Source organism: Euleptes europaea, chromosome 5 (genome assembly GCF_029931775.1).
Source record: "Euleptes europaea isolate rEulEur1 chromosome 5, rEulEur1.hap1, whole genome shotgun sequence".
In the NCBI taxonomy this organism is placed as follows: Eukaryota; Metazoa; Chordata; class Lepidosauria; order Squamata; family Sphaerodactylidae; genus Euleptes; species Euleptes europaea.
In genome coordinates, this window is record NC_079316.1 from 111,965,390 (window position 1) to 111,986,343 (window position 20,954).

The following is a 20,954-nucleotide window of genomic DNA, read 5'->3' on the forward strand; positions in this document are numbered from 1 at the left end:
GGTTTGGAGACTAAGGCTCATGAAAACAGGCTGCGCGAATTAGGAATGCTCAGTCTGGAGGAAGTTGGGGGGATATGATTGCTCTTTTTTTAAAGTATTTGAACGGCTATCATTTAGAGGAGGGTAGGGTGCTGTTTCTGTTGGTAGTGGAGGATGTTTGTGTGTTAAGTGCCATTAAGTCACTTCCGATTTACGGCGAGCCTATGAATCAATGTCCTCCAAAACATCCTATCCTTAACAGCCTTGCTCAGGTCTTGCAAACGGAGGGCCGCGGCTTCCTTGATTGAGTCAATCCATCTCATGTTGGGTCTTCCTCTTTTCCTGCTGTCTTCAACTTTTCCTAGCATGATTGTCTTTTCCAGTCACTCTTGTCTTCTCATGATGTGACCAAAGTACGATTGCCTAGTAATAATGGGTTTAAATTGTGGGTGGGAAGATATCGATGAGTTATTAGGAAAAACTTTTTAACAATAAGGGCAGTTCGGTGGTGGAACTGGTTGCACAGAGATGTTGTGGGTTCTCTTCTCCTTGGAGGTGTTTAAGCGGAGATTGGATGGTTATTTGTCAGAGATACTTTAAGTCAGGGATGTCGACCTCATTTGTTACGAGGGCCAGATATGACATGCCTCGCCAGCCCAGATCGGGACTTGGGGGGTGGGTAGCTGCCTCAGCTGGCTCACGTGCCGGATAAGAGCTCTCAATGGGCCAGATCTGGCCCATGGGCCTTATGTTTGGCACCCCTGCTTTAAGTTATCCTGCGTGGGGCAGGAGGTTGGTCTGGATGGACTTTAGGACCCTTCAAAATCTTTAATTCTATTATTCTAATTGACCTCTTCCTGGCTGTGCCAATGGAAAACTTCTATGTGAGTGGAAACCCAGCCTAGGTGTGTTCCTTATTTGCTAGGTCCCCATGGAAACAGTCAAATCAGAAAAAAAAGGCTGGATAAAGCCATGCCAAGGACTGACGCCATCCCTAAAGACAGATGACACCATAGGTAAAACCAAAGGCCTTTTTTATTCTTTCTCTGGAATACAATCTCACCTTCTTGGAATAACAGACAAGGTCCTGCAATACTTCACCAGAAGTGTGGAAAGAGGAAGATGAATTGACACCCTTTCTTAGATCCACATGTGTCTGCAGGCGCACAACAGCTGGCGCTGGGGGACAGTGGCTCTCTGAACGGATTTGCTTGTAAATATTTGAAATCTTCTGAGAAACAGCATACATTGGTCCCCTTGCATCCTATCCGCTTTGGACCCAACGGAGTCTTCTGACAACAGTCCCTCCCTATACCCATGTATGTGTTTCTATAAAATGAATAATCCGTATGTATATGCACTAGGGTTGCCAACCTCCAGGTAGGAGCGGGAGATCTCCTGCTATTACAACTGATGTCCAGCCGATCGAGATCAGTTCCCCTGGAGAAAATGGCCGCTTTGGCAATTGGACTCTATGACATTGAAGTCCCTCCCCTCCCCAAACCCTGCCCTCCTCAGGCTCTGCCCCAAAAATCTCCAGGTATTTCCCAGCTCGGAGCTGGCAACCCTAACATGCATGCGTGTGTGCATATACATACACACACTCATTTACACACTCGTGTTTCTAAAAAGATGAGCATTTAAAAAAAATCATATGTAAAAAATCATTTGTAAAGAATCAGTAAGGTTAAGCGACCATACTGCATGAAAGATCAGAAGCAGAAAATTCAAACAGCACCAATATTATTTTCGCGTAAACATCAGACGTGTCTTGCATCACTATGGTAATATCTAGTTCTTCTATAAACTTACCTCCTGCACAGATGCTTGACGGCTCCACTGCCAGAATCTCAATACAAGATTTCTTCAGGATCTATAGATTTGAAAGAATGGATCGGTTTGTAATCGAGGGCGTTTCACGTTGATTGAGCTGAACGAGAAAGGGGGATATTCACTGGGCCTCTGGAATGCCCACTTACAGAATCAATGGTTCCTCTGAGAGCATAAAAACCTCCCATCACAGGGAAAACGTGATCGATGCTGTCGGCAATGGTTGAGAGCTGCAAAGACAGAGCATTGTAAAAGGGAGGAGGGGGAAAGAAGGTTCTAGCCAAGAAAACTAAGTGGGGGAGGTAAGCGAGGACCTCCAGCAAACAAGAAACGTGAATTGTAATTTTTTAATACTTTCACAGATTCCTTTACTTGGGGGCCCCAACCTTTGCGAGCCTGTTGGGCACCTTTGCAATTCTGACGCCGCATGGTGCAGTCACAAAATAGCTGCCGCAGGAGGTGGAGCCAGCCACAAAACGGCTGCTGCAGCTTACCTTCTGTCACACAAAGGCCATTTTTGCATGGTCAATTTTGGTGCTCGCTCAAAGCTCTTTTTTAAAATGCAACTTTAAAAATGCCTTTTCATGGTCCTGACGCAAAAGGAGAAGTTCCACTCCCCCCACTCGCCTCGCCTGCTCCTTTGTTCCTGTTTGCATAGCCATTAGCATATGTATAGCTAACGCACCTCTGTTGTTTTGCATTGTTCCTTGAGGGTGATTCTTTGGGGCAAACACCAAAGGTTGTGTTAAATGGGCTCTTTACTAATGCGAAGAAGGTATGCCCCGGCTTCGCAGTCACTTCCGGAATGTCGCTTCAGCATGCAAAATTCAAAAATGTATGCGGGGCAATTCAGCCTGGAATGTGCTAATTACCATGCAAAAATGGCTAAAGAAGACCCCTGTGCTGTTGGAGCAGCTGCTGCCAAAGCAAAGTTTTTTATAAATCTGCAAAACCGATCAATCTCCACTGGTCAGTCAGAAGACTTGCTGGGCAAAAGCCCCACATGGCCCCACCCTAGGGTTGCCAGCTCTGGGTTGGGAAATACTTGGAGATTTTGGGGATAGAGTCTGAGGAGGGCGAGTTTGGAGAGGGGAAGGACTTCAGTGCCATAGACTCCAGTTGCCGAAGCGGCCATTTTCTCCAGGGGAACTGATCTCTTTCGCCTGGAAATCAGTTGTAATAGTGGGAGATCTCCAGCCACCACCTGGAGGTTGGCAACCCTAAGGCAGAATCTGATTCTGCTTTCCAGTCTGCACTCCCTAACCCACTGCATTTTAGCACCTTATAGATGCAAATGGGTTGGGTTATAGTTTAGGGCAACACCTTTAATTAGGTTTTTCTGTGTAGTTGCATTTCTTTAAGGTTTTAGCATCAATCATAATATGTAATTCTCTATGTTTTTAACTACCTTATCGATATATTGCCAATGTAGGCTGTTCTACAGCAGACCAACATGGCTACCCTCTGAAACTAGCAGAAAGCTAAAGGTTGAATCAGAGAGTGCTAGTACCATCTGGAAACAAATGCTACCAAATAACTAACTGTGCATTCCTGAGCCGCGCCGGCAGCCAGGACAAAAGCCCCTCAAGAGGCCGGCCAAGGCCTGCACCAGCGTAAGGGCCCACCGTGCCGGCATCTGGGCAACTTGCGCCGGCGTTTGTGGCCCCAACGCTGGCGTGAAGGCCTGGTCACAGGTTGCCGGCCGCTGCCAAAGCAGCGCCAGACCAGTACACCAACGGATCCCTACGCTGGCGTTCGAATACCGGCAAAGGCCGCGGAGGAGTCCCGGGAGGTGTTCTCGGGGCGTTATGGCACCGGGCTAAGAGCGGGGCTGCCGTTAGGCGGCCTCCTAAGCCGTAACAGCCCGGGAACGCCCCCTTTTTTTAGGCCGAGATACACCACCTTTTAGGGTTGCACTAATTTTTTTGCACAGGGGTGAGGTTTCGCCAGGGCTGGAACCTCCTTAGGAGGCAGTGTGGCGGCACTAAGCCCGGCATAGGCATTCCGCTCAGGAATGCACTGTTAGGGTCATCATGAGTGGAGAATCTGAAATACCCTCAACTAGTGGTGCACAATACGTCAAGGATGAATGACAAAACAGAAAAACTTGAGGCTGTTTCCAAGATACTTAGATGAATCACAAATCTCTCTGTGTTTCTCTTTCTCTCTTGTGTTTTTGTCCTTTTTCTTTTTTTTCTTTGCTTACAATTTTAAAAATTAAAACAAATTTCTCTCATAGCTACTAATCAGCAATGCGTCAGACACACATGTCGCTAATTTCCTGGCCTGTGAACAGTGTAGAAACAGTGTATAGAAGAGAAGCAGTTGCAAGAATTCAGATGTTGTGTGTGTTAAGTCCCGCCAAGTCCCTTCCGACTCTTGGTGACCCTAAGAATCAATGTCCTCCAGAACATCCTATCCTTAATAGCCTTGCTCAGATCTTGCAAATTGAGGGCCATGGCTTCCTTTATAGAGTCCATCCATCTCTTGTTCGGTCTTCCTCTTTTCCTGCTGCCTTCCACTTTTCCTAGCATGATTGTCTTTTCCAGTGACGCCTGTCTTCTCATAATGGGACCAAATTACGATAGCCTCAATTTAGTCAATTTAGCTTCTAGGGTCAGTTCAGTCTTGATTTGATCTAGCACCCACTGATTTGTCTTTCTGGTGGTCCACAGTTTCCGTAACACTCTCCTCCAACACCACATTTCAAAGGAATCTAATTTCTTCCAATCAGATGTTACTAATTCAGATTTCCTTTGCAGACAAGACCATTCAGGGATCCTACCCACGGCCTCCCGTGCCATGCAAGAAGCCCTCCCATTGGGTTGCACCGAAGAGAGCAAAGGTCAACCACTACCTGGGTCTCGTTGAAGTCCTTCACGCCGACACAGTACACAATCGCTCCGAGGGCCCGGGCTCTGTCAGCCTAGATCGGAGGCAGCAACGCATTAAACGAGGCCTCGAGGAGGAGACGCGCAGGGACGGGGTGGGGTGGGGGGCAAAAGGCCACAGGGCAGAATGCAGACTGGCCAAATGCCACCGGTAAGATGCAGCCAAGACTTACTTCTTTCTCCGCATAATAAAACTGAGCCTCTTGCAGTTCCCCGTCCGTCAGGGCGATGATGACGCTTGCCGTTCGGAGCCCTGCAATATTAGCCGTTACAGGATGCGATACGATAAAAGTGCATCGTTTGTGGCCGAGGGCCATCACAGTCTGTCACACAAAACTCTATCACAAATAATAACGTTAAAACAGGCTGACCAAAAAAAAAAAAAAAAAGCTAGTAATTAAATGCATTAAACAACCCTGATTAAAAACTGCTTTAGCCTGGATTTTCTTGGCTGCTGAGGCAAAGAGTGACACTCTACAGGAGACAACTGGATCAGCATCTGAGAGAAGGAGCAGTTTTTCTGAATCTGGAAAAAGATCCAGGCCCTTTAGAAAAGCTGCGAGACATTAAGAGCTGGGCTCTGTATGAAGAGGACTAATTAAAGCGTAATGCATTAGGTCCTCTGGAACGGCGGCTCTACAAATACATTGAAGAGAGGCCCGTGGTGTTTGGGAGTAACGTCCAGCCCACAAAGCTGCTGGCATAGTTTGAAACCAGAGGGAGGTAAAAGCTATTTTGAGGTTATGGAAGGGGATGCTGACCAGGTATGAAGCTCTGACGTGGTCCCTTTTAAACTGTTTAAACAGTGGTAAGAATTTGGACTGAGAGACTGATTGCCTGTCTGATAGTGTCACACAGTTACCGGGGTCAGAGGGGGCTAGGATGGCCGCAGAAAACAGACGGCGGCATGAACCGGTCCCACTCAGTGGATCCTGGTCAAGCTATATTACACAGCAAGCAAAGGAGGATGCAAAATGAGGGGACCGGCTGAGAACAGCTGCCCGGGCTCCACGAACCAAGGGCCAGAGCTGCTACTTCCAGAGACAAGAAGAGGGTGCTGCTGCTTTTATGGAATACCCATCCCAGACACCATCCTTAAAGAAGGGAAGCAGTGGAAAAAATCAGAAGAAGGAGGAGGAGGAGGGGGAGGAGAAGAAGAAAAGTTGGTTTCTATATGCCAACTTTCTCTACCTTTTAAGGAGAATCAAACCGGCTTACAATCTCCTTCCCTTCCTCTCCCCACAACAAACACTTTGTGAGGTAGGTAGGGCCGAGAGAGTTCTGAGAGAACTGTGACTAGCCCAAGGTCACCCAGCAGGCTTCATGCGGAGGAGCGGGGAATCGAACCCAGTTCTCCAGATTAGAGTCTGACGCTCATGGGGAGGAGTGGGGAATCCAACCCGATTCTCCAGATTAGAGTCCTCCACTCATGTGGAGAATGAATGGTTTGCCATTGCCTCTCTTTCCGTGGCAACCCTGGACTTCCTTGGTGGCCTCCCATCCAAATACTAACCAGCGTTAACCCTGCGCAGCTTTCAAGATCTGACAAGATTGGGCTAGCCTGGACCATCTAGGTCCGAGCACTAGAGTTGGTCTTTTCCCCTATTTATTTCCCCTCAGCTGAGTAACCCTCCCCTACTCCCTGGCAACGGCAGTCCCGTGCCAACTTGGCAGCTACAGTGAGGTTCTGGCACCTAGAGTTTTAGACTGAGCTATAAATTGCTAGCAGCGCTTTGTCTGGATCAGGCCCTGTGCTCCGTTATACAGTCTGGTGGGGATTTGGGGACGACTTTCCATAAAACTCCATCAAATTTTCCATGACCATCAAGGGCTTGGGGATCCCGAGAGCTTATCGACTGGGCCGTAAAACACGAGGTAACCCAATAAAGAACGCTAACAAAACACCTGTCGAGAAATGAGATTCGTCGTTATGCCGACTTGAAAGGACTCCAAGCCCAGCGATTAAGAATACCGTCACATTACAGGGATGTGTTTTTGATCTAATCCATCATCGTTTCAAATGTCTCTCTCAATGTAGCCTGAAATTAAAGGCACTGATCAGAGCTGACAGGTTTCTTATGCCAGACACTCTTTTCTCGCTCATGTCGCAGAAATGGTTCAAGGTGACCTTGGAAAGACGGGGGGGGGGGAAATGGGTGGTTTGGGGGAGGAATTTATATGGCTTCTTTCCAGAAGGCTGGCCAAGACGGGTATTGGCTTCAAATGTTTCCTTTCATTTTATCTGAGACATACAAATTGTTTTTATGGAAAAATGAGATCAAATATCTTTTTTCTTTTTGTATTAACAGAGTTCACGGTATGCAAATGTCAGGGAATCCACAGCAGCTCCCAGATTAATATCCAGCATGCAGTAACTGGGCATAAAAATAACTGCCAAGGGTTGCTACGTGGAGGCAGGCAATGGCAAACCACCTCTGTTCCTCTCTTGTCTTGAAAACCCTACAGGATCACCGTAATTCGGCTGTGACTTGACAGCACTTTCTACCACCAAGTGGAAGGGACCACCAGGGTCATCTCGTCCAACCCTCTGCACAATGCAGGGAATTCACAACTATCTCCCCCCTCCACACACACCCCCATTGACCTCTGCTCCATGCCCAGAAGATGGCAACAAAACCCCTCCAGGATCCCTGGCCAATCTGGCCTGGAGGGCAATTGCTTCCTCACCCCAAAGTGCCAATCGGCATTACTCTGGGCAGGAAAGAAAGGACCACAAGAGCCAAACACTGATGCGACCCTTCCTGCCCTCCCTCTCATGATCTGCCTAAGTTCACAGATTCAGCATTGCTGACAGATGGCCATCTAGCCTCTGCTTAAAAACCTCCAAAGAAGGAGAGCCCGCCACCTCCTGAGTTAGCCTGTTCCACTGAGGAACCGCTCTAACCTGCAACTATTATCTGAAACCAGTTACAGACTGACATGCTTTATACTCGTCTGTAAGAGGTTTCATGAAAACATTTGAATATATCTTTTTTTTGGGGGGGGGGAATGAAATACAGAAGTAAAAATTGGGTAGGGCTGATCTTCTTCACAAAATAAATAATAAAAAAGGAGGTTTTCTCCCAGCAATAATTCTCAGGTTGGCATCAAGAGGGATTCCACAGCCAAACGCTGTCAGGAAAGGTGACTGCAGGCATATAAAGGGAACATATGCAATGCTGCCTCTGACCGTGATGTGCATTGCCTCTTGGCAAACCGGCTGCCTCTATTGTCTGGCCATGAGGAGAATTTTAACCCCCTTGACAATTTTTGGGGGAGCAGGGAAATATGAATTTTAAAAAACTTGCTCACCGCTTGCAAGGTTAACAAAGGAGATCAGCTTAAGCAACCCTTTAGATGCACGGTGTCAACACAGTTTGCAAGTCAGAAACACAGCAACAAGAGGAAACCAAATACTTTCCCAGCGTTTCAGCTCAGTAATGACATTTCACGCAGGAAAAATGGCTGGCGTGTCCTGGCCTGAGGGGATCTACTCCCTTTTGACCTCAAAAAAATCACTATCTTTATGGGGGGAGTAATAAAAAAATGGGACAAATAACTACATGGGAGGAGTTTTCAAGCCCTGCATGCTCTCTTCTCCTGCCACATCTTGATTCACCATGTCCACTGCAGACACATGAACACATGAAGCTGCCTTATACTGAACCAGACCCTTGGTCCATCAAAGTCAGTATTGTCTACTCAGACCAGCAGCGGCTCTCCAGGGTCTCAGGCAGAGATCTTTCCCATCACCTACTTGCCTAGTCCCTTTAACTGGAGATGCCGGGGATTGAGCCTGGGGCCTTCTGCATGCCAAGCAGATGCTTTATAAACTGAGCCACAGCCCCTCCACCTCCTCTGAGAAAGCTGCAGTAGAAATGGAAAGAGCTGGTGATGGGAAAGCTCCCGGTCTTACCTCCATGATTTTCTTGGTAAATCTGTTCATTTGCCTGCAATAAAAACATACACACACAAATGTTTTGCTGCTGTGAAGGCTGAGAGGCAGCGGGGAAAACTGTGCATCAATCAAGAGCGGAGGCAACGGAGCGCCTACCCTTTTCAAGCCTTCATGCATGAACGTGTCTCCTCCGGGCATCTCTCGCCGAAGAATGGCCAGGCCCCGTCGGATGGCTTCCCTGGGAACAGAAGACAAGCCTTTGAGTGCTGCTTTCACTGCCGGGTGGGTAAAAGTGCGAGCCTCCCCCCCCCCAAAAAAAATCACAAGAGAACCTTCTGCCATGGTAGAAAAGAGAAGGCCACCGTGGGACGAAACATGGAAGGTTCGCCATTCTTGTGTGCGAACAAGATCTTGGGCTACGGGTGGACGGTAAGTTAAATATGAGCAGCCAGTGTAATGCAGAGACCAAAAAAAGCTCATGCGATCTTGGGGTCCATCAACAGAGGCATAACATCCAAATCACAAGATGTCATAGTTCTGCTGAACACTGCATTGGTCAGGCCGCACCTGGCAAATTGTGTGCAGTTCTGGAGGCCTCCCTTCAAAAAGGATGTGGACAGAATGGAGGCAGTGCAGAGGAGAGCGGCGAGGATGATCCGGGGCCTGGAGACCGAGCCCTGCGAGGAAAGGCTGAGGGAATTGGGAATGTTCAGTCTGGAGAAGAGGAGGTCGAGGGGGGACAGGATTGCTCTCTTGAAGTATTTGAAGGGCTGTCGCTTTGAGGAGGGCTAGGGAGCTGTTCCTGTTGGCAGCAGAGGAGAGGAGTTGCAATAATGGGATTAAATTGCAGGCGGAGAGGTACCAGCTAGACCAGAGGTGGGCAACGTCAGGCCCGGGGGCCATTTAAGGCCCACGAAATCATTTGGTCTGACTCTTCGTGGGTCCTGGCAGATCTCTAGCTCAGAAGGATCTAAGACTAGCGATCCGCCCCCTCCCGGGGACAGGAATAGCCTCTATTCAAGGCTGATGTGAGTTTGTTTTGCTGAGAAAAGGAACCCTTTTCCCCCTTGCAGAAGAGTGGTTAGCTATGGAGCTGCTAGGACCGCCCAAGAAACTGTGTTGACCATTTCCCACCCGGGCCTTGGAGAAACGTATTCCCTCTGTACTACCAGAGGGCTGGGGGCGGAAGTGGCGACAATGGAGGGGTTAAAGGGGGCAGGGCCAGAATGCATGCGGGGGGGGGGGGAGTTCTTAGCCAGTGTGTCCTCAATTCACCCCTGCAGGCAGAGGTAGCAGGAGCCGGCTGTAGAATCCGCCCCAACCATGCGGAGCGGGAGCGACTCCGGCGTGTGGCTGGACGACTACGTCCAGCTGGTGCAACAGACCATCCTGTGCCACCAGGTGGGCGAGTGCACCACCTGTTGGATGCCTGCCTGCTTGCCCATGCCGGGGGGGGGGGTCATCTGGGGCAGCTGCCTGCTTGGGGCTTGGTCAGCTAATTTTTAAGTTGATAATTTTGTATGACCTGCAAATGAAGTTATAAATATCCAAATGGCCCTTGGCGGAAAAAAGGTTCCCCACCCCTGAGCTAGACATTGGGGGGGGGGGATTTTTTTTTACAGTAAGAGTTGTTTGACAGTAGAATGGGCTTCCTCGGGAGGTGTTGAGTTCCTCCTCACTGGCATTTTCAAGCAGGGGCTGGACAAACACTTGTTGGGGGTGCTCTAGGCTGATCCTGCATTGAGCAGTTTAAAAAAACTATCCATGCCCTCTTTTCAATCAGCTTTTCTCTGGGAAATTGCCCACCGAGTCAAGTAATCCAAAGTTCCCGACATCTCTCCTCTCCAACTCTACCTTCTGTTTTCTTCGCTTAAAAAAAAAAAAGAGAACATTTACCTGTCTTCCGTCAACTTCATCACCGTCACTCCTCGCGAGGAAAAGACAATGAAAGACATCCGTAACATTGGGCTGCGAGACAAAAAAGGGGACAAAGCGGAGTGAGGCTTACAGCACTCCGACCCATTCCGGGGCTTGCACAGGAGGAGGGAGGCTGGCATGCCAAAGACCACAGCAGCCAGCTCTCACTGGGGTCATACGTCACCTCAGGAACTTTTCTGCCAGGCTCTCCACAAAGGAATAGATTTCTACCCAGTGGTGTTTGACGCTTCCAGACCTAAAAGGGAAGGACAACAAGGAGGTCAGCCTTAGTCCCCTGGCATCCCATGGACAGGGCAGGTGGTAACCGGCAAAGGACCACTTTCTTGCATTTCTGGAGGCCTCACTTCAAAAACGATGTGGACAGATTGGAGCGAGTGCAGAGGAGAGCGGCGAGGATGATCGGGGCCTGGAGACCAAGGCCTACGAGGAAAGGCTGGAGAAGAGAAGGTCAAGGGCGGGACAGGATTGCTCTCTTCAAGTACCTGAAGGGCTGTCACTTAGAGGAGGGCAGGGAGCTATTCCTGTTGGCAGCAGAGGATCGTAGGACTCACAATAATGGCTTTAAATTGCAGTCGGAAAGGTACTGGCTGGATATTAGGAAAAAATGTTTTACAGTAAGGGTTGTTCAACAGTGGAATCAGCTCCCTAGGGAGGCTCTAGGCTGATACTGCATTAAGCAGGGGGTTGGACTAGATGGCCTGTATGGCCCCTTCCAACTATATGATTCTATGATTTCCCGGGGAAAGGTGAATGCAGGTCTATGCATGCAGCAGAAAGCAGTGGATGGGAACACGTAGAATAGAAGGGCTGCAGGCAAGTGGGGAAACGGCCTGGACAGAAATGAGCTCTAGAGAAAACAGAGTCGCAGGGAGTGAGCTGGAGTCGAATGGAGGAGAAGTCTATCAATGGCTGCTAGCCACGGTGACTAAAGAGAACCTCCACATTCAGAAGCAGTGAATCTCTTGGTTTTGAAACCAACTGGGACGGAACGCCAGGGCCCAAGTATTTTAAACAGATAAGTAAGCTTGGTGTAGCCGGGAGCCTCTACCGAGTGGAAGAATGTGTGTCACACGGACACATGAAGCTGTCTTATACTGAATCAGGCCCCTGGTCCATCAAAGTCAGTATTGTCTACTCAGACCAGCAGCGGCTCTCCAAGGTCTCAGGCAGAGGTCTTTCACATCACCTACTTGCCTAGTCCCTTTAACTGGAGATGCCGGGGACTGAACCTGGGACCTTTTGCATGCCAAGCAGATGCTCTACCACTGAGCCACGGCCCCTCCCCAAAGATAGCTGCCATGCTGTTTCATCCTGTGGTCTTTTATGCATGGCTGTTTCACTTGCCGTCACCTCTCCGACGACTTCGGGTCTTCGTGTTGATGATGCCTGCCATTTCCGACCGTCAGAGGTCGCCTCCCCCTCCCCCTGCCTTTCCCCACGTTTTTAAACTCAACATAAAACATGTCTGTGAAAATGCGGGCAAAGCGCGGTGAAAGTCAGAGGGAGAGCGAGGTGACCTCTGAAGGTTGGAAACGGCATGAATAATCAACACAAAGACCCGAAGTCATTGGAGGGGTGACGGAGAGTGAAGAAGCCATGCATAAAAGACCTGTGTTTACTTAGAAGTCAGTAATACAGACATCAACAGAGCATATTCCCAAGTACAAAAGTAACAGTCCCACTGTATGACATAATTTTGAGAACTTGCTTCTCATTTTCTCATCGGGAAGAGAAATAAAGCCATCTTTCTTATTTTTGTCAAAAGTGTGACAGATAAATCTTTCGGGGTTTTTTTTTTTTGGTGAGGTAAAGAAGCAGTGGCTGAGACAACTGAAGCAGCTGAGGCCAAATTTCACTATCAGCTGATGGAAACTCACTGCCACAAAATGCAGCCACGGGGACATTATAAAAGCAAAACAGGGAATCAGCCACCCTCCAGGGTGCATCTAGTGGGAAAGATCTCCCCAGAGACATTTGCAAGTGGACTTTGCCATTTCACAGTCAAATCCAGCTTCAAAGTGCATTGAAAGTGGATTGAAAGTGCATTATTCGGCATGTATGAAAGTGTCTATCAGGCACTTTCAGGCATGCCAAATGATGCACTTTCAATCCACTTTCAATGCACTTTGAAGCTGGATTTGACTGTGAAATGGCAAAAGCCACTTGCAAACAATCGGTAAAGTGCATTGAAAGCGCATTATTTGGCATGTGTGAAAGCACCCTGTAAGTCCTCTTTCTGGGCCTAAAACCCCCACTAAACCCAAGGACTTGAGCCTGTAGGACCCTCCTTCATGGGTGAGGATTCATTGGACCAATCCGGATACTGTCCCATTTAAGCATCAGGAAGAAATTATTCTCAATAGAGAAGCAATTCAATGGTGGAGGAACACTAGGTCAGACATTACATCTGTCCATGAAGATTTTACTGCTCCAGCTATGTGCCAGGAGAAACTTGGCCTATTGTGTCATCTGAGAGCCCTACATTCAAATTCCTATTGCCAAAGTTAGACTAGCCCACCAGCAACCTTAGGCCAGTCACAAACTCTCAACCTAGCCTACCTCACAGGGTTGTTGTGAGGATAGCATGGAGGAGAGGAGAACCATATAGGCCACTTTAGGTTCCCCACTGGGGAGAAATGCAGGATATAAACATCTATTAAACAAACACTGTTTCAAACAAGTCACTTTTCTCCTGGGAAGGCATTTGGCATGTGGCTATCCAAAAGAAGTGACACACTCCGATTCTAATTGCAAATGACTTGGCGAATCACGCGGCATCACAGGCCAGCATCATGTAGGGCTGCTAGCTCAGGTGGGGATTAGGCAAACGATCAGTAAAGTACATTGAAAGTAGTTTGAAAGTGCATTATTCAGCATGTGTGGAAGTCCCCTACAAAGTCCTCTTTCTGGGCCCATAACCCCCACTAAACCCAAGGACTTGAGCATGCAGGACCCTCCTTCATGGGTGAGGATTCATTTGACCAACCCAGATACTGTCCCATTGAAGCATCAGGAAAAAATAGAGAAGCCATTCAATGGTGGAGGAACCTCCATGTCAAAGGAACCTCCATGTCCTCTCCATGGCAACTGCTGGAAGGGGCAACCATGGGGGAGTCCCGCTGTCCTTGCCAGGGTCTCTGTGCAAAAATCACAGAGCAAAACAGGTGAGCCAGACGTTCTCCCTGTCAGCCGCCACCTTTCAGCCATGATTTCAAATGTTTCCCTTTTGAGACCAGCTGGAGCATGACATGCACGCAGCCGGATCCCGACAGCAGCCGGACAGAACCCCTTTCAGGAGGCATGGACGGGCCTGCCTGACATAGACAGAGACCCCTTTGTTTGAGCTTTGTGTGCCAGTGCTCAAGCCAAGACCCTAGTCGCGCACTAAACCCGTGCCACCTTTACTTCTGTTCTTTATGCTCGTCGACCAACAGAGCAAAACAAATCCAGAAAGCTCAGTAATGCAGAGATAATCAAACATACAAAAATACAAAATCCAGAATATACAGTTAGAAGGAGGTATCATCGAAAGCCGTAAGCCAGTGCCACAGGTCTAAGGCCTCAAGTTTTCATAAGCAACCGAGGCAATGTTCTTCAGCATCGCCCAGAGCCAGATCCCTGGGCTAGCGGGCTCACTTTCTTTTTCCCAAAATGTTGGCCTGCCAATCTCTTCAGAGGAGAGGCAGGAGGGAGGACTTGTTTCACCCCACAGCGACTTCCCAAACAAAATCCCTCTCAAATTGCAGTTTCACTCACAGGTGGAGGGGGAAATTGTGGCTATCTGAATTTTTCCCTCACGGGGTAAACAGGAGGTGATGGGGGTGAGGGGTTTCTGGGCCAAGAGTCAGCACCTAGCCAATATGGTGCAGAACACCCATGCTTTGTGGGGTAGGGGGAGACCAATACCCCCTTCCCTTCCCTGGATTCCTAGCAAAGAGAGCCAGTGTGGTGTGGTGGTTAAGAGCAATGGACTCCAATCTGGAGAACCAGGTTTCATTCCTTGCTCCTTCACACAAAGCCAGCTGTGTGACCTTGGGCTATCTCAGCCCCACCTACCTCACAAGGTGTCGGTTGTAGGGAGGGGAAGGGAAGGCGATTGTAAGCTGGTTTGATACTCCTTAAAGGCAAAGAAAATCAGGGTATAAAAACCAACTCTTCTTCTTCTTCCTGAGACCACCCTTAAGCCTTATTTGCTATTCTGCATCACAAGGTTGCCCTTACCTGGATGGCCCATGCTAGTTCAATCGCATCACCTCGTCTTTACCAAACTAGCCTGATCTCATCAGATCTCAGAAGATAAGGAGGGTCGGCCCGGGTTATTATTTGGATGGGAGACCACCAAGGAAGTCCAGGGTTGCTACGCAGAGTGAGGCAATGGCAAAACCACCTCTGAACGTCTCTTGCCTCGAAAACCCAACAGATCACCATGAGTCAGCTGACCCTTGATGGCATTTCACACGCAAACATCACTAGGTTAAGATGGGTCTCCTCCCAATCAACCAGCTTTGTACACTATAGTCAGATGGTTTCAGGTGGCTGGCCATGTTGGCCGGCAGTAGAAGAGTAAGATGCGAGTCCAGCAAGCACATTAAAGACCGACTAAATTTCCATGGCACAGAGTGGTAAGCTCAGTACTCCAAGCTCTGCTCATGACCTGAGTTCGATCCCGACAGAAGTCGGTTTCAGGTAGCCGGCTCAAGGTTGACTCAGCCTTCCGAGGTCGGTGAAATGAGGACCCAGCTTGCTGGGGGTAAAGGGAAGATGACTGGGGAAGGCACTGGCAAACCACCCCACAAACAATGTCTGCCTTGGAAACGTCGGGATGTGACGTCACCCCATGGGTCAGGAATGACCCGGAGTTTGCACAGGGGACCTTTACCCTTTTTAAATTTCCATGGTAGAAGTTTTTGACAGTCACAGCTCCCTTCGTCAGACACGAGTAGGAATGGAGATCTCTGAGTCTTTATATCCCAGTCAGAAGGTGGGAGGGGTATTGTAAAGAAGGAACTCAGGATGCAAAGGTACCACACATGTTGGAATCAGCTCGATTAGAGCAGAGGGAAAATGTTTGGGAGCAGAAAACTAGCATCTATAGTGAAATAAAAATCCTAGGTCCCTATTCAGCGGGGGAGGGGGAGCACTGTTCTGAACTTGTGAATGAACTTGAGACTCACAGATCTTTCCTACTCGTATCTAATGAACGGAGCTTTAACTCTTGGAAGCTCAAAACATCTTGTTGGTCTCTAAGGCGCTGCGTATGTGAGCATGTGTAAAGTGCCATCCTAGTCTCAGCCAACTTATTGTGACCCTGTAAGGCAGGGGTGTCGAACTCAATTGTTACGAGGGCTGGATATGACATAAATGTCACATAAATGTCGGGCCACGCCATGCCTCACCAGCCCAGATCGAGAGTGGTGTGTGTGTGCGTGGGGGTGGTGGTGGCTGCCTCAAGGGCCAGATAAGACTAATATCCATTTTGACTAGTAGCCATGGATAGCCCTCTTCTCCATGAACATGTCCACTCCCCTCTTAAGGCCTTCCAAGTTGGCAGCCATCACCACACCCTGGGGCAGGGAGTTCCACCATTGAACTCTGTGTTGTGTGAAGAAATAACTTCCTTTTATCTGTTTTGAATCCCTCACCCTCCAGCTTCAGCAGATGACCCCGCTTTCTAGTATTGTGAGAGAGGGAGAAAAGCTTCTCCCTGTCCACTCTCTCCATACCATGCATAATTTTATAGACCTCGATCAGGTCTCCCCATAACTGCCTTCTTTCCATGCCAAACAGCCCTAAGCGTTTTAACTGCTCCTCATAGGGCAGTTGCTCTAGTCCCGATCATTTTCTACACCTTATCCAGCTCTGCAATATTCATTTTTAGTTGTGGTGACCAGAACTGTACACAGTAGTCCAAGTGTGGTCTCACCATAGATTTGTACAAGAGCAGTATGATAGCAGCAGTTTTATTCTCTATTGTTCTTCTAATTATGGCCATCATGGAATCTGCCCTTTTCACAGCAGCTGAACACGGTGTTGACATCTTCATCGAGCGATCCACTACCACCCCAAGATCCCTTTCTTGGTCTGTCGCTGCCAGCACGGATCTCATCAGTGTATATGTCAAGCGGGGATTTTTTTGCCCCAATAAGCATCACTTTACACTTGCTCTCATTGAATCTCATTTGCCATTTTAATGCCCATTCCTCCAGTCTGAAGAGATCTTTTTGGAGCTCTTCCGTTTTTGTTTTAACCAAATCATTTGGTGTCATCTGCAAACTTGGCCACTTCGCTGTTCACCCCCAGCTCCAGGTCACTGATGAACAGGTTGAAAAGCACATCCTTCCATTGTGGGAACTGCTGATTCCTGCTCTCTGCTTCCTATTTTTCAGCCAGCTCTTCTGGCTTTCTCTTCTCCTGCAGGCGGTGACTCTGTCTGCCCGCACTTTCCCACCCTTCTCTCTCTGGATATAACTCAACAGCTGCACAGCTGGCTGCCCGCCCTCTGCAGCCAAAAGGGAAGGGAGGGGCCTTTTTGCCACCGAAACCCCTTTGCCTGCCAACCATTTCGGGAGCGCAGCAGGGAGAGCTGTGCCCGTCGGCCGACCAGAGCCTCCTATGCTCAGAACGGCAGGAAATCCACAGCAGCTCTCTGTCATTACCTCCTCCGCAGCGACTTTCAGCCAAAGGTCCCGACTCTCTGGCAAGCCTGAATAACCCTCACTGGGGCTGGTGGTTTGCAGCCGGCTGTCCGGAGCCTCGGCGCACAAACGCCACCTTTGCTTTGCCTTCCTCACAGACCCCGAGAAGAAACAAAGAGGCCAAGCAACCCGTGGTGGCCCGACTGCTGCTTGGCCCCACGAGCAATTCACACGTGTGCCCCAGCAGCCAAACCTGGGCCAGGCCCAACTTCAGAGCCCGGTCTGCGATGTGGCACAGGGTTGCCAACCTCCAGGTGGGCCCTGGAGACCTCCTGGTATTACAACTCCTCTCCAGACTACAGAGATCGACCCCCCTGGAGAAAATGGCTGCTTTGGAAGATGGGAATTGTGGCACCGTGACCCACGGAGGCCCCTCTCCTCCCCAAACGCCCACCCTTCTCGGGCTCTACCCTAGGGTTGTCAACCTCCAGGTGGAGCCTGGAGATCTCCCGGCATTACAACTCATACGGATGTGCAACATAGTTCACATCTTTGAGAAGCTTCCCAGAAAGGGGATACGTGAGGGTTGCCAACATCCAGGCGGAGCCTGGAGATGTCCCGATTATACAACTGATCTCCAGACTACAGAGATCAGCTCCCATGAAGGAAAGGGCAATTGGGGGGGGCATTGTACTCCGCTGAGCCGCCCCACCCTTCCCAGGCTCCACCCCCCCCCCCAAATCCCCACGACTATCCCAATCCAGAGTTGGCAACCCTCGCTGCACGCCATCTAGGGTTGCCAGGTCCCTCTTCGCCACCGGCGAGAGATTTTGGGGGCGGAGCTGGAGGAGGGCGGGGTTCGGGGAAGGGAGGGGCCGCAACGCCATAGAGTCCAATCGCGAAAGTGGCCCTTTTCTCCAGGGGAGCAGATCTCCATCGCCCGGAGGCCAGCGGCAACAGCAGGAGATCTCCCGCTGTGCCCGGGAGGTCGGCAACCCGGACCCAAACGCTCGCTCGCCCAAGCGGCGGAGGGGCCGACGCCAAGCGGGCCCTGCGAGCCCCCCGCGCCGCGCGCCAGGAGGAGGGGGGCCACCTACTTGTCCAGCACGAAGTAGAGGTCGAAGGCGCCGGAGCAGGAGGGGCGCCGCGCCGGGGGGGCCCCGCCGCCCACCCCCGCCCCGACGGCCAGCAGCCCGGCGGCGGCGCACGCGAGAAGCCCCGCGGCAGCCGCCCCGGCGCGCCCCATTGCTCCGCTCCGCTCCCCTCGACGCCGCTGCAGCAGCTGCAGCAGCTGCAGCCCGGGACGGAAGGCGCCGGCCGGCCGGCCAGCTGTGCGCCCCCACCGCCCGCCGGACCAGCCCGAGGAGGCGGAGAAGGACGCCGCTCGGCCCGCCCGACGGGGAGGGGAAGGGAGGGGAGGGAGGGGAAGGCCGGCCCGACGGCTGCGCTGGGGGGAAAGGGCTGCGCCCTCGGGCAGAGCCGCCTCGCCCTCAGCGGGCGGGCGGGCGAGAGGGCGAGGCGGCTCTGCCCGAGCGCGCAGCCCTTTCCCCCCAGCGCAGCCGTCGGGGATGGGGGGGACCGGGCTGCGACGGCGCCCCCAAGGGAAGGGGTGGCTGGGCGGGACTGGAAAAGCCCGCGGGTCTCAGCTGATTCCCGGGCCCTTTATGCCTGCGAATGAGCAGCTCCGTCCAGGCTGAAGGGCCCCGTGTGTGTGTGTGTGTGTGTGTGTGTGTGTGTGTGTATATATATATATATATATATATATATATATATTTAGCGCCCTCGCCTTGCAGAATGAGAAAAAAATAGGGAAGGAAAGAATGACCCATATGTGTGTGTGTGTGTATACACATACACACACACACACACACACACACACACACACACACACACACACACACACACACACATATATATATATATATATATATATATATATATATATATATATATATATATATATATATATATATATATATATGCTGAAGGGTCCCGCATCTATCTATCTATCTATCTATCTATCTATCTATCTATCTATCTATCTATCTATCTATCTATCTAATCTATCTGACCCTTATATGTATATGGGACCCTTCAGCCTGGACGGAGCTGCTCATTATATATATATATATATATATATATATATATATATATATATATAATTTAAAATCAATAATAAAATATTTATTTAAAAAAAATAACCCTGCAAAAATGGCAATGGCAACATATATATATATATATATATATATATATATAGCCATTTTTGCAGGGTCATTTTTTTTAAATAAATATTTTATTATTGATTTTAAATTATAAGTGGGATACAGAAGGAAAGAGGGGTGGGGGGGATGCATAAGAAAATATATTAAATTCAAAAATATTATGCCGTTTTAATATATTTAGCACTCTCGCCTTGCAGAATGAGAAAAAAATAGGGAAGGAAAGAATGATACTGTTTACATATCATTATGATAATAGCTCCCATTCGCTACCCCTGTTTGCAAAGTCTTCCATATTTTTAATCTGGTGATGGATTGGTTCGAAGGTATCTTTTGTCTAGTGTGTTTCATAAAGTCGTAGAAGGGTTTCCACCTCTCATAATTCTGTTCTCGCGTGTTATCTTTCAGATAGTCTGTCAAATGAGCCATAGTAATATATTCCAGAGATTTATCCAACCATGCTTGAAGTGTTGGGATCTTATTCGTTCTCCAAAGTGATGCCATAGCAGGGTCAATTTTGATGCTCGCTCAAAGCTCTTTTGTCAAAGGCGACTTTAAAAATGCCTGTCCACGGCCCCAACGCGAAAGGGGAAATTCCAGCACCCCTCACCTCGCCTGCTCCTTTGTTCCTGGGTGCATCGCCGTCAGCAGGTGCATCGCTAACGCGCCTCCGTTGTTTTGCATGGCTCTTTGAGAGGGAGTTTTTCGCGGCAAACGCCAAAGGTCGCGTCAAATGGGCTCTTTGGTAATGCGAAGCAGGTCTGGGCCAGCTTCGCAGTCACTTCCGGAATGACGCTTCAGCGTGCAATATTTTTTTAAAAAAGTATTCGGGGCACTTCAGCCTGGAACGTGCTGCTAATTCCCATGCAAAAATGGCCTTTGATTTCTTCACGAGGAACCGTCGGCACGTACCTGCTTCGCATTTCTTAAGAGCCCCTTTAACACGACCTTTTGTATTTGCTCCGCCTCGGTATCAAAGCATTTACTGAAGGACCCATGAAAAATCACAGCCCCAGCTTAGCGACGCAAACGAAGGAACGCAGGAGCAGGCAAGTGGGGGGAGGAGTGGAATTTGTTTGACTTTCTCCCCTTGCATTGGGACCGTGAATAGTCTTTTTAAAGGGCGGATTTAAAAAAGCAGCTTTGAGCAAGCATCAAAATCAACCCTGCATAAATGGCCATGGGGCTTTTGAGGCAAGAGAGGTTCAGAGGTGGTTGGTCATCGCCTGACTCTGGACTTCCTCCAGTTCTCCCATCCAAAGACTAACCATGGCTGACCCTGCTTAGCTTCTGAGATCTGCCAAAGTAAACCTAGCTGAGGCTAACAAACAGGACAAAGAATAAATGTTGTCAAGTCGTAGCCAACTTATGGTGAGCCCCTCACGGGGTTTTCAAGGCCACAGATGTTCAGAGGTGGTTTGCCATTGCCTGCTTCTGCGTAGTGACCCTGCACTTCCTTGGTGGTCTCCGACCCAAATACTAACCAGGGCCGACCCTGCTTAGCTTCTGAGATTGGTGGTAGGAAATGTCAAGTCACTACCGAATTATGGTGGCCCCTTGTATG

The 20,954-nt window shown here is 49.4% G+C and overlaps 1 protein-coding gene across 1 annotated transcript in view; it reads right to left on the bottom strand.

Annotated features, from left to right (window-relative positions):
* The window catches only part of ANTXRL (ANTXR like), a 47,525-nt gene extending 29,219 nt beyond the window's left edge, over positions 1–18,306 (bottom strand). Inside the window, exons 1-9 of the mRNA XM_056849797.1 lie at positions 18,269–18,306; positions 10,700–10,771; positions 10,495–10,566; positions 8,755–8,836; positions 8,617–8,650; positions 4,874–4,953; positions 4,667–4,735; positions 1,959–2,039; positions 1,792–1,852 (exon numbers count right to left, since the gene is read on the bottom strand). Of these exons, the coding sequence (XP_056705775.1) occupies positions 1,792–1,852; positions 1,959–2,039; positions 4,667–4,735; positions 4,874–4,953; positions 8,617–8,650; positions 8,755–8,836; positions 10,495–10,562 (475 nt within the window). The 5' untranslated portion in view covers positions 10,563–10,566; positions 10,700–10,771; positions 18,269–18,306. The remainder of the gene's footprint in view (positions 1–1,791; positions 1,853–1,958; positions 2,040–4,666; positions 4,736–4,873; positions 4,954–8,616; positions 8,651–8,754; positions 8,837–10,494; positions 10,567–10,699; positions 10,772–18,268) is intronic.
* Positions 18,307–20,954: the final 2,648 nt, after the last annotated feature.